The following is a 14,461-nucleotide window of genomic DNA, read 5'->3' as shown; positions in this document are numbered from 1 at the left end:
GTTAAACTATTTAAACATGTTAAACGTGTCAAAAATGTGTTAAACGTGTCAAAAATATGTTAAACATGCCAAAACATGTTAGATTTATTAAAACGTGTTAAACATGTCAAAATTGTGTTAAACGTGTGAAAACATATAAAAACGTGTCAAAACGTGTCAAAACGTGTTAAAGGTGTCAAAAATGTGTGAAAATGTGTTATAAGTGTGAAAACATATTAAACGTGTTAAACATGTCAAAAACGTGTTCGACAGTAATGAAGATCAACGTAGTAAAAAAATTAAGAAAATATATTAAAGTTGGAAGATGGTTAGTTTATATTGAATTAATAAGAGAGAATTAAATTAAATTTATATAATTCGGGTAATTTGGCCCTAACCCAACCCAAATTAAACTCAGCTCTTACTCAACAAACCCAACTCAAATCAACTTACCCAAATTAATATTTTGGGTTTGAGTTAGGGTTGGAGATTGGGTCAACCCATAATATGTTGTTCACCCTCAAAACAGACAGCTATAACCCAAAACCCTAGCAGAAAAAAGGAAATGAGCAATAGCTATCGTACAAAAAGCGATGGCATTACCGTTAGTCTTTATCTTGAAGCCAATCAAATTCTTATTAGTAAGAGTGACAGTTACAACCCAAAACTCGAGCCGAAAATTGGAATAAGCGAGAGATTATAAACTATAAAAAATAAAGTTGGTCTTATCGCCGATTTTTCATCTTCCGAAGCCGTCACCCAGTGTTTGCCGATCGAGGATCGCTAATCCAGTATAGATGTGAGATGACTTACTGAATTCGACAATCCAAAACCTTAGTGGAAAAGGCGGTGACACATCCAAATTAAATATTAAAGCATATAGATACCATCAAAATGTAATGTAATTGATAAATATTTTGATGTAAAGCCTGATGAATGATCATGAGTTAAAACTTAATAAAAGTAAAGAAGAAAATGCAAAACAAAAAACAAGTAAAAATTAACTGTAAACACAACTTTTATAACAATATTTATCCTTAAAAGGGGTCATGAAATTGTTACAATCTTTCTAGAAAACCCTCATAAAAATTACAAAACTATTAACACCTACATCCTATTTCATATCTAAACTACCCACCATTTAATACTTTAACAACAACAATAAAAAAACTAATATTACAACAAAAATCTTATTACAATGTTGAAAACCCCATAAAAATTACAAAACTATTAACACCTACATCCTATTTCATATCTAAACTACCCACCATTTAATACTATAACAACAACAATAAAAAACTAATATTACAAAAAAATTCTTATTACAATGTTGTTCAGCAGTAAAACATAAATTGCTTTACATTATCCATAACATTAGGTAAAGGCCGAACAACTGCATCTCCTTCCCTTGTGTTCACTCTAACACTAGTGGATTCAGCATCAGCTCCATCTCCTTCCACGTCACCTTCCACGTAACCTTCCACATAATAGCGTGCCCTCCACGCAGCAAGATGAGCATAGTAAGCAGGAGGAACTGCACATCAAATAAACCAAACCATAAGAAGAATGATTAATTGATCATAAAACATAAATTTAGTTGTTGAGTTAGCTAGAAGGACAAACCTATAGACACCGATCTAGTGCATCTCGCATAGCTGAAAAGAAACACCCGATTAATTAGTATTACGTAATTACAACAATATAGGTTAAAGATTAAGTCACTACTTACGTGTAACACAAGCTGTTAGTGAGTCCTTGCAATGCATCTGCACTGAAGTCATTCTCATCAAACAACACATGGTAATGTGTTGGCCGGCTTGTTCCCTGTTTCAGTTTGTTACCAAATATCTTAGTGCTTGCTTCATATATATTCAACCAATAAAAAATATCTAATCAATTTTTTTTAGTAGTTACCTGGATACCCGAATGACTGCATAGATAGAAGTCAAACTCCCTTACATGACAAATCTTTGTATCAACAACCGTACCTACATATGAAGATCCAATCAATCAGATTTAGTATTTACATCAATCAACCAACCCATTGCCAATTACAAACCACAACCAATAATATTACCTGGCAAAACATTTCCACTCCGGTCGGTTGAATGTCTGTCGCCATGAGTCATTGGGAAGAGGCGAGTGTGATGCCCCTTCTGCACAACCACAAATGTGATCCTTGGTAGGTAATTTTCTTCTAGAGAAGAACATGCCTGCACCAAACATGTATTTTTCAACTCACAATACCAATATAAAACAAAACAACAATCATATATATATATATAGCCATATTAAAAGTAAAAACTACCTTCCGAATTGCATCAACCTCATAGAGCAAAACATGACTGAATTGTCCATCGCTAACACCATTTCTGCATTTAAACAACATATATTATTAGTAACTTAATTTAAGCACAAAAATGCACAATACAAGAGCAGATACAATTTTTACCTATAGAATATTATTCTATCTGGTTTATGACCAGTGGACTGCTTAAACGAAATCAATAGCTCCCTACAAAGTCCCCAAAAATCAAACAAGATATTTTTTACTTCCACAAAAAAAAGGGAAAAAAAATATGTATGTAATATTTGTTTTTACCTGATCATCCCACTTTTAACTCTCCCCCTTATAGGATCATCAACCTCTTTATAGAGGTTACTGATGATTTCCTCTCTGTGCCTTTGAGCAGAGACCAGTCCTTTGTAAGTGGTTACCTCAGGCCAGTCCATCGAAGCAACCACCTGAAAATATAAACCAACATTTTAACAACCCAATAATAGTAGATAGAAACAAAATCAAACTATTTTCAACACATCTTACCGCTGCAATTGAACAGCTTGAATCCTCTCCTGGAGCAGGATGAGTGACATCAGCGCCAAAGATGATGGTGGGCATATCCGAGACAAAATCCAATTTTCTCTCGAACGCACTCGCAAGCACGGTGTTGCGTCCTCCAGCCTGACATTTAACAAACATTCAATTAGCTAGATAAATGAATGACTGACTGACATAATATTATCAACTCAATTGAGAACTTGTAGTCTTTCTTTTCTAACAGCATTATAAAAGTTAAAACATACCTTGACGTTAATCTTCAGGGTGACATTTTCAAGATACGACAAAGTCCTCTTAAGAACTTGCCTAGGTTGGCAGCATTGAGAGACAATGCCCAGTTCTGTCTCACAAACCTTCTTAATCGTCCCTGCAAGAACCGCAATATTATTAGGAGGTTTGCACAACATATACACTGAACAAAAATAATTCTTCGAAATGTTACCATATGAACCAGAAATTTCTGGCAATATGACGAGCAGCAACTGAAGATGTCTGCCTTTTGCCTTCATCTTTGTGAGCTGCTCATTACATCGCGAGTGGATGCTGGTTAGTGCCCTTCCAATGTGTTTAGGATTGGCTGAATGGATGGGAATCAGCGGTTCCGTGTTGAATTTCTGCAAGAGAGAGTTCATGCACATTAAGGATAGGTTCTCATAAGATATATAAGATGGATGCACAAGCTCGAGGTGAGATGGAAAGAATACATACCAGCCCTTTACTTATGCATGTTTGCACCAAGTCCCAACAGAACTGGCCGACCTGATTTTGGTTCATTTTTGAGAAGTTGACACAAGTCCAGAAATCTATCTTGGCCCCGTTAAACATTCTCTGCCACAAAAAGAACATATTAAACATAAAGAAGACAAATGATTACGCTACAATATAAAATGGGAGGTGGTATGCGCGCACACATCCAAGTAAAACAATACCTTGTTCAACATATTCCATTGCCCCACACTTGGAGCCTCTTGTGACCCACCATATTTGAGCTGCAATAATTTTATTAAAGATTAGTAATGTAAACGTAAACCAAATAATTACAAGACTAAAGAATTACCATGGGAGGTGGAAGAAGTCTTGCTTCAACCACTGTAGGTTCAGGCTGTATATGCAACCCAAATTCGTTCACGAACTTGTCATTGTTGTAATCGTTTTGCCTGACCATCTGGAGAAGAAAATTATCAATAAAAGGACTAAATAACTAACAAATAAAAAAAACATTGAAAGATTAGGTTCAATGGATACAAAAGTACCTGTCTAATGTTCTGTTCCCTATGCACGGGTCTTTGACAGGTAGCCATCAAAAGAGAGGTTACCTGCCTCTCATTCAACTTCTTCGTATACCTCTGCCCCTCCACGATTTTGCACAGCTATAGCGTCATCAAAATAAAGGAAATGAGTTTTTGAAAAATGATAAACAAAGGTAATTAAGGCAAATAAAGATCAGTTCAAGTATTAAGTACCTCCAATGGCAGATAAATAGGCTTGGAATCACTTCCATACTGCATTGCAGGTAAGGAAGGATACCTAAGTGTGATACGGTACCTTTCTAAGTAGTATTGGACCACATACTTCTTTTGAACACCGTCATCACACGTGAACCTATACAAGAGCAAGATTGAAAAGTTAGAACAGACAGTTGGAAAGAGAAAATAGATTTAAACAAGATATGATCGTATGCAAAAATAGCTTACATCAGTTCACCAATTGGTTGTTGAGATAGACGAACTATCTTTTTGCTCATGACATTCTTCAGGTGAGTCGTTTTCACAGTCACACCTTTCAAGACCTTCAGAATCTGAAAAAAGAATATTAACACATTTAAGTAAGTTATGATCCTAGTTAAGTTTACATTCATACAAATCTAAGAGAAAGTTGAAACTTACTTTCTTACAGTCTTGGTCAGTTAATGGCCTGGACAGATCTCCAATATGAAGATACTGTTGAATAAACTCTGTTACTAGGATGGGGTCAAAGAATGCCCTTGCTGATATATCTATAAAATAAAAATTAGATGATGAGTTAGTAAAAATGTAAAACATGTTTATAGGCTACTAAAGATACATACCAATATTCAGCGAGAGCCCAATTTGAGTTGGTCGTAGGCTTTGGTAGAACCCTTGCCAATACTCCAGGCCACCATCCAGTTTCCCCTTTGCACCAAGTCTTGGTGAAAAGAATGACCTTTCAACAGCAGTGTACCTGCAAAAAAAATGTATTTCAATTTGGTAAACAAAGAAAAAGCACATTGTGATAAAGGAAACGAATTGAAGCATAAAATGATGTTCTTACATAACCGAAGGAGTTGCTCGGAGAACTATCTCAAGAGCTTGCAATGTCTCATGAGGAAGATTCCCTTGCTTCCTATGTAAGAATGCTTGAAGTTGATACAGATCAACTTTAGCAGCAAACTTAATTGCCACATTGAAGTGACTCTCCTTCCTGCGTCGAGAAAGATCAATTGTTAATTTCAAGTCAAATCAAATAAGTAAAGTGAAACATTAAGCAATTTTAAACACTAAAAAGTCACCTTCTATTTCCATCCTTTTTAAGCAGTTTCACTGGGAAGTCCTTGGACTGAAAGGGAAGTGGCCCCAAGCTGTAAATGTTTTTGCTGCCATCATATGCAGGCAACCGATTCCCCAGATACAACTCCATGTTAGAGTCGATCAAAGTATTCATGACGTCCCTGCATACTTTCTTCAATGTCACCTCTGGAGTGAATGTGACCTGTACATTTTATTTGTAAAGATTATATGAAAAAAAGAAACACATGAACAGCAAATGATAAGAGCCGATCAAATAATATGCACTCACATCGTAATGAAATACATCACGTCCAGTTGATTGAACTGGAAAATGGTTGGTTCGGACCGAGATCTTCTTACCGGCTCTACCGAAACCAGGTCTATCCGGCAGTCTGGTTGTCGCGGTCAAAAGTGTAAGAGACCGAGTCTCAAAAGCAGGGGACAGCTTTTGCAGAGTCTCAACCGCTCTTGAAGGTGAAGCTAAGTTAAGCTTCATTTCCACATCTGCAGCTAAGGAATCTGCAGATGAAGAAGAGGCAGAGGACAGTACAGGTACGTAGGAGCGGTATGGACCTCTTCCTCCTCCGACGCGTTCAAGTCCACGCCCGGATTGTGGTAAAGGTTGATCGGTGCGGTCTGATTGACCTCTTCCTCCTCCAAAGCATCCACGTCCACGTCTGGCTTGCGGTAAAGGCTGATCAGTGCGGTCAGATTGACCTCTTAGACCTCCGCGTCCTCCAATTCTTCCAGACATTTTCGCAAAAAAACGTGAAAAGGCAATTCGATTGAACTGTGAAGGAGAGAAAGAAAACAGAGAATGAGTTGTGCTTGAAAATTCAGGTACGAAATGAAGGAGAATGGAAGGAAATTTATATACAACTAAATTATAAAAAAAAATCAAAATCAAATTATGTTTTTATCCATATTTAGAAAAAAATCTTTAGATTTCTTTCTGGAAAACTAAGATTTTCTTTGTAATACTTATCAACATAATTAATTTGGAGATTTGTTTGAATTTATTATAAAATCTAAATAAAAAATAAATAAATGAATAAAAATAACTTTTTTTTATCAAATTTATAAATTATGTTATATTACAATATTCTTTTTGAATTTTTTATCAATACCAAGATTTTTACCATTCTAAAAAAAAATCATATTAATATATTAACGGTTACAAAAACTGTGAATTTAAATCACAAAAATAGTAAATTAATTTTTATTTTTATTTATTAAAAAAGTATAATTAGTAAAAATTATATGAGAAGATAAAAAGAAATAATTTTTTTATTAATTAAATTTGTAAATCATGTTACATCAATTCTTTCTAATTATAAAATTTTATTAATTTATATAATTTACCATTATAAGAATAATATTGTTATAATATTATTAAAGTAAAAATTAAAATAGATTTTGTTTATATTTAACTAAAATAATTTTTAAAATGTTTGAAAAATAAATAATAAAAAAAGGATAAAAATGATTTTTTTATTAATTAAATTTGTAAATCATATTACATAAATTTTTTCAATTTATAAAATTTTGTTAACTTAGATAATTTACCATTTTAAGAATAATATTGTCATAATATTATCACAATAGTTTTTAAAATTTATTAAAGTAAAAAATAAAATAGATTATGCTTATATTTAATAAAAATAATTGTAATTAAAATATTTTTTAAATGTTTGAAAAATAAATAAGTAAAAGGTGGATAAAAATTATTTTTTTATTAATTAAATTTGTAAATCATATTACATAAATGTTTTTAAATTATAAAATTTTGTTAACTTAAATAATTTACCATTTTAAGAATAATATTGTCATAATATTATCAAAATAATTTTTAAAATTTATTAAAGTAAAAAATAAAATAGATTATGTTTATATTTAATAAAAATAATTGTAATTAAAATAATTTTTTAAATGTTTGAAAAATAAATAATTAAAAGGTGGATAAAAATAATTTTTTTATTATTTAAATTTGTAAATCATATTACATAAATTCTTTCAAATTATAAATTTTTGTTAACTTAAATAATTTCCATTTTAAGAATAACATTGTCATTATTATTATCACAATATTTTTTTTAATTTATTAAAATAAAAAATAAAATAGATTATGTTTATATTTAATAAAAATAATTATAATTAAAATAATTTTTAAAATGAATGAAAAACAAAAAGTAAAAATGGATAAAAATGATTTTTTATTAATTAAATTTGTAAATTCTCATATTACATAAATTCTTTCAAATTATAAAATTTTGTTAACTTAGATTTTTTACAATTTTAAAATTAATTTGTCATGGTTATCATCATAATAATTTTTAAAATTTATTAAAGTAAAATATAAAATATACTCTATTTATATTTAATAAAAATAATTTTATTTAAAATAATTTTTAAAATATTTGAAAAATAAATAATAAAAAAGTAAAAAGTGAATAAAAAAATATTTTTTTTATCAAAATTTTAAATTACATAAAATCTTTCATATTACAATTTTTTTATATATTTTCTTTTTTTTTTTTTTTTTTGTTAAATAACAAGATGAATATAAAAAAAATAGTACTTTATATAAAAAAAAAACTATAATGTATTATTTTTATAAAGACAAGAATAATTAATTCACCAATAAGTTTATCAACTATTCCCAAAATCTCTCTCCTCCCTTATTCCTCCATGTGAGAAGCAAAACAGTAAATATGGAAAGTAAGAAAATAGGGAGCACACAACCCTCATATATATTAAGTTAAACTAAATGTGAATGATATCTACCTGAAAAACAAGAACATATATATTAATTTAAACTAAATGTGAATGATATCTACTTAACAACAAGAAGAGATTTTATTGTGCTCATCCACAGGGACCTCCATATTATCCATAGGGACCTGCATATTGATTCACTTGTAACTAGATCAATGAAAACAATTAATGTACCATAGAATAATAAATATGGTAGACCTATGAGGAAGAAAATCAATTTCATATCAAGGAAATTGAACATTTCAATGTAATCTATAGAAGATCTTTAACTTGTAATTATAATGCGAAAATTTTGATTTGATTTGATTTAATTTCAAGACCCAAAGTTTTATCGAATATAGAAAATGTATTGTTCCTGCAATAATAAATTTTTGAAAATTAAATGAAATATATTCAAGAAAACTATATAATAAATATATTAAAACTATTATGATATGATCAAATTAACAAATATTACCGCACAGTTCGATTCTTAAGAGACCAGTGTCGTTGATCGATTCTTAATTAAAACGCTTTAAGTTGAAGTAAATGTTATGGTCTCCTGCATTCAAAACAAAAAAAAACTATTATGATAGAATCAAATTAATAAAGATTACATCACAAGCTCGCATAAGAAGAAAATTGTGTTTATCCATCTGATCAAACTCGATATGAATATGACTAAAAAGATCAACGCAAAGAGCTCATGACAAATCATTTTTATCAAAGAGTGATTTGGTTCAGATTCTGGTCTTAAAAGTAGGAGAAGAGAATATCAAAATTACCTTTAACATGAACATATTATTAATTAAAGAAGAAATGAGATAAGACCGTAACCTAGATAGAGGGAGAGTCGAGGGACCGAAGATTTGTTAAAGAAAAAATGAGATAAGACCGCCTCCCAGATGAAAGAGGGAGAGAGAAAGAAGAAATGAGATAAGACCGCCTCCCAAACGAAAGAGTGAGAGAGTTGAAGGAAAGAAGAAATAGATAAGACAGTCTCCCAGAAGAAAGAGAAAGAGACGAGGGACGGAATGTCTGTTAAAGAAAAAATGAGATAAGAGCGCCTCCGAGATGAAAGAGGGAGATGGTCGAGGGACTAAATATATAGGTTAGGTGTCAGATGAAATAGGGTTTACAAATAGAAGGCGAGAATGGATTATGTTAAGATCGGGGACGCCCTTGGAGGACCGGGGTGTTTCCGGTTTCTGGAAGGGTGGCTGCTTACAACAACACACAACACACCTTGGTGATAGTCCGGTTAAAGACTACAACCGCTCTCAGCACTACGCAAACTGTCACAGACTCTTGAACCGAGTTCAAGAGCGGAAATGTCTGTTTCAGTCTGAAGCAACGTATGCGACTTAGTTTTGATGAGATTAACTGGAAATCGGTTAGATGGAATATATGGACCGATTTGGTTAAGGATTGTGTTTAGGTTGGTGACAGTTCGGTTTTTAGATTAAGTGAGCTGGAAATAAAAGAAATGACATGAGACAAGATTTTTTATGGATGTTCGGAGCAAACCCTCCTACGTCACCCCTTCCTCTCAGGTTATGAGAAGGATCTCCACTAACTTTCAAAGTTCCAACAATTACACTGTCGGTCGAGCCTAACTCGCTACTCGTCGGTTACACCAACTTACTCTTGATGTAATACAATAATATAACACAAATTAAGCTTTCGGTAAGTGACACAACAGTTTTAGATCGCGCATGAGATTTCTTTCTCTCTATTAAGATATTTGTGGCTGCTTTTAATGAGGTCGCTTCGTCTTCCTTTTATAGTGAAGAGCATTCTAACGGTCACTTTCTTCTCTCACCGTGGGATTGGTCGGTTCAGAGTCACGCCGGTTTAGAGAGGTTGCTTGCAAGTTTCAACTTCCTGACATTTGGCAAACATGCAGATACCTCTCAGGTATAAATGACGTATCTGGCTTGCAAATTTGGACACGTATCAGGCATGCACCTTCCGGCTGTCTGAGTCGGATCTGCAGATCATCATTGTTTTGCTCGCATGCTTCTGATTCGGATCTTATCTTCTTTTATTTTCCCAAGATACGTCTATTTCGTCACATTACGTCATCTTTGTAGCTTTTAGTTTCCGGTTGACTTTTTCATAGTTTGATCCGGCTTGGAATGTAAACTTTTCTTTGATAGTCGGTCTGTTGAGAATGTTGAGGTAAGTTGATACCGGTTTCTCTTAATCATGGATTGATCATCTGGAGCCGAATTGCTTTTATATGTTCCTCAGCCGGTTTATGCAGTTCCAGTCGGTTTATACGAGTCGATCTGTTCATGCAGATAAGATTTAATAAAAGTTTAGTTTTCTGGCCGGTTTCGAAAATTAACTTACTTAATTTTTCTATCAATTTCTCCCTTTTTGATTATTTAGAATAAATATTCAAAAATTGTAATGTTTGGCCGGTTTGAAAATTAACTTACTTAATTTTTCTATCAATTTCTCCCTTTTTGATTATTTAGAATAAATATTCAAAAATCGTAATGTCTGGCCGGTTTCGAAAATTAACTTACTTAATTTTTCTATCAGTTTACGCGTTTTTTTTTTCTTAGGCCCAATTTGTTTTTATATGTTGGACATTTTACGAGCTCAAATTATTTAATAAAAGTTTAGTTTTCTGGCCGGTTTCGAAAATTAACTTACTTAATTTTTCTATCAATTTCTCCCTTTTTAATTATTTAGAATAAATATTCAAAAATTGTAATGTTTGGCCGGTTTCGAAAATTAACTTACTTAATTTTTTTATCAATTTCTCCCTTTTTGATTATTTAGAATAAATATTCAAAAATTGTAATGTTTGGCCGGTTTGAAAATTAACTTACTTATTTTTTCTATCAATTTCTCCCTTTTTGATTATTTAGAATAAATATTCAAAAATCGTAATGTCTGGCCGGTTTCGAAAATTAAACTTACTTAATTTTTCTATCAGATTACGCGTTTTTTTTTCTTAGGCCCAATTTGTTTTTATATGTTGGACATTTTACGGGCTCAAATTATTTTTAGATAAAAAATGACAAAAAAGACCTTGTCAACTTTCTCGAAGCCCAAAAAATTAAACTTAGGCTTTTTGTAACCCTAAATTTTTATTAATTTTGGGCTCATTTTGCGCCGTCAACAATTCTTGTTAAGTGATTGCTTATAATATATAAGGCTTATCAAGGTTATTTGTATCCATTGTCAAGTATGTTGGTATGTTTAATTAGTCTTAGATTGAAACTCCCTTAGGCTCTTGCACTATTTCATTGTCTTGGTATAATTGAAGCTCGAGTTCTTGATCTTTTAGTTTTGTTTTATCCCAAACTTAAAAGAGAAATAAACCTGGATAAAAATTCCATGTATGATTGATAATGGACTCGTAGTCAAATATGCTTAGTTGTTTCACATTCATTCATATGATTTGTTATCTTCTATTAATGTTTACCTTTTACAAGACAATCTAGATACTAGTGATAAAATAAAATGATTACAAAATCTCTAAGGTTATGTTTTAGTGATTGAAATTGGAATTGACATTGAAATTTTACTCCATAAAAAATTACGATAAATTATAATTCAACTCTTATATTTAAAAAAATTATAATAAAAACAATTTAAATATATTATCTATATTATTAAAATATTAATTTGACGCGACCTATTATAATAGTTTTGTTTAGGATTTAATTTTAATAAGAAAAAAATATGGGTTTAACCGGTTAAAAGAAACAAAATGTTAACTTCCTATTTTTTTTAAATAATATTGATTAAAAATATTAGTTTATTAAATGAAAAGAAAGTTATAGATGAGATATCTTAGCTTTTTAAATTAAATATATATTTTTTTATTCAACACGTTAACCATGTTATAAATATAAAATAATAAGATATTTTGTTTAAAAATATATTAAAAAAATATTCAAATTATAATTTTGAACTAAAAAGAGTAGAATTTAAAATTATAAAATTATATTTATTTGAATTTCATTATAATTTAAATTTATTATTATATTTGGTACTACTTTAAGCTATCAAATTTGTTTCATGAGAGTTGGTGATATCTATTTTTTACTTTTTTTTTTGAATTATTTAAATAATTTTAATATTATTTAATATTATTTCATTATTTTCCTTTAATTATATTAATAAAATTATAAAATAAAATATTAAAATATTTTTTTTTTAAAAAAGATTTACGTATATTAAAAATTATAAAATCATTTGAGTACAACTATAAAAGCATGACATGAAAAAATAAAACAAAAATATAATATAAAATATAAAAAACGTTAGTCAATACATCGAGTTCGTAAATTCTCGGGAAGAACGATTCGCTCCCCGATGGACTCTACCGAATTTCTAAAATATCTAAAAAAAACATCATAATAATAACATTATGAATAATACACATTAGATTAGTGAAAGTTCGACGAATTTTATCCAACTTATTAAAGTTCACCAAAAAATAATTGGGATGGTAACCCAAATTTAGGTATGTCATATTAGTCGCATCAATCCAAATTTCTCAACAACCGCCCAAACATCACCCAATGAATCCCAATGATAGTTTACAAAAGACTCCAAATACTAGTCACCCATCGACAATACAAAAGTAAGTGAGTTGTTGATTCAACATCCTCGTGACATATACGATAACGACTAACCATAATACAACTTTTTTCATGCACATATCATCCGTAAAAATTCTACCATGAATAACGCTTCATCCAAAGAACGAGATCTTAGATACAAATTTTGACTCCCAAAGTTTTTCCCAACAAAAATTATCTTAGCGAACAACTTGTAAAATGTTCTACATGAAAACTATTCATGTCTTGCCAACGCATAACATCTTGTTCAAACGGGAACTTGTTTGCGTCTTACTAAAAGTATAATTCTATTATGAGACAAACTCTCAATAATGTTTAATCTCGTTCTATATCTAATTCAACTAGCACAACCACTAGATCGAAGATCAAGCATGTCCTTAATTGTAACATTTCTACATATAACAATGGAAACAAGGTCGGATACGCTGTAACTAGGCTTTTGACACTACACCAACTGTCGTCCCAAAAGTTGATTAAAGAACCATCCTCACAATAAATATAGATTTCTCACGAAAACTTTTCTACTTAGAATAAATTTCTCTCAAAATGCTATACATTTTTATGAACCAAATAGACCAAAAAATATTTTTTAGTTTTAAAAATATATATTTTATCATTATATATTAATACATTTTATTTTTATTTTTTACTAAAATAATATCCTATTTTTTCAAAATAATCAACCATCTTTAATTTTAAAATAATTTATCGATTATTTAAACAAATTCATTACCAAACAAAAATTTAATTTATTTTTGAAGAGTTTTGGAGATTTTTGAAAAATATAATTTAATTAAATAAAATTATTTGGAATTATTATAAAATTAATTATCAAAATATCTTTTTATATTTAAATTTTAAATTTAATAAAAGTAAAGAAAGAATAGTTTAATTAATAAATTAAATAATTTAATATTTAAAACAATAATAATGTGACATAAAAATATTTTAAAAAACAATAAAAATCCAATAGCAAACAACCTTTAACCGTGTGTACGAAATATATATATATATATATATATATATATATATATATAATATAATGATACTTACTTTTTAAAGTGTCCGGATTGTCGAGTCGAAAGTTGTGGTTAATTTGGATATATATGTTGGTTGGTTGATGAAAGTGACTTGATAAGTAGGTGGGGATAAAATTTCTATTTTGTTTTTAATCGTACAAATGTACGGAAATTTCACTAATGGCTATAATGCCCCTTTAAAATATATTTCTTTAATATTTTTGTTTGAAATTGTTCATTGTACATTTATTTTTGTGATATAATTAGACTCTTTCAAGTCGTACAAATGAATAACCTAACTTTAAGTATGATTTTTTTTTATCGAAATTTGAATTCTCTTGTTAACTAATTTAAACTTGTCGACCGCCTAAGGTTCTACTATGTTTTTATTAAATAGATTATTAAGTAATCTATATGTATGTTTCGAACTTGCAACCTAACCAAAAACAAGTACAACCCTTTAACTAAGTGTGATTGTGATATGGTTTATCGAGGAATAATAGGCCGATATCAATTGAAAGTGGTTAAAAAAATATAAATCAAGTATTTGATTGACCAAAGTGTGAGGTCACGGTGTTAAATATTAAAAAATATGAATCAAATATTTGATTGACAAAGTAAAAGTGTAAGGTCACGAAAAGAGATGTTCATTCGGAAAAAATATGTGATGAGATATATGAAAATATAAGTTGTTTTACCAAAATGAATAAAATGTTAAATGAGAGCATTCTATTT

At 30.0% G+C, this 14,461-nt stretch overlaps 1 protein-coding gene across 1 annotated transcript; it reads right to left on the bottom strand.

Moving 5' to 3' along the window:
• Positions 1-1,313: 1,313 nt before the first annotated feature.
• Positions 1,314-5,515, bottom strand: LOC124915139 (protein argonaute MEL1-like). The gene is made up of 21 exons (XM_047455802.1): positions 5,349-5,515; positions 5,111-5,260; positions 4,887-5,020; positions 4,705-4,814; positions 4,513-4,616; positions 4,282-4,420; positions 4,072-4,188; positions 3,876-3,983; positions 3,748-3,807; positions 3,527-3,646; positions 3,261-3,432; positions 3,064-3,185; positions 2,804-2,941; positions 2,582-2,724; positions 2,432-2,494; positions 2,288-2,351; positions 2,057-2,192; positions 1,894-1,967; positions 1,709-1,803; positions 1,603-1,634; positions 1,314-1,513 (listed from the first exon to the last, which is right to left on the bottom strand). Exons 1-21 carry the CDS (start codon positions 5,498-5,500, stop codon positions 1,314-1,316), a joined length of 2,433 nt encoding a protein of 810 aa, XP_047311758.1. The 5' UTR covers positions 5,501-5,515.
• Between the last annotated feature and the right edge of the window lie 8,946 nt (positions 5,516-14,461).

This window comes from Impatiens glandulifera, chromosome 9 (assembly GCF_907164915.1).
Source record: "Impatiens glandulifera chromosome 9, dImpGla2.1, whole genome shotgun sequence".
NCBI lineage: Eukaryota > Viridiplantae > Streptophyta > Magnoliopsida > Ericales > Balsaminaceae > Impatiens > Impatiens glandulifera.
Note: the sequence above shows the minus strand (reverse complement) of the source record. Positions and strands in the feature narration are given on the sequence as shown.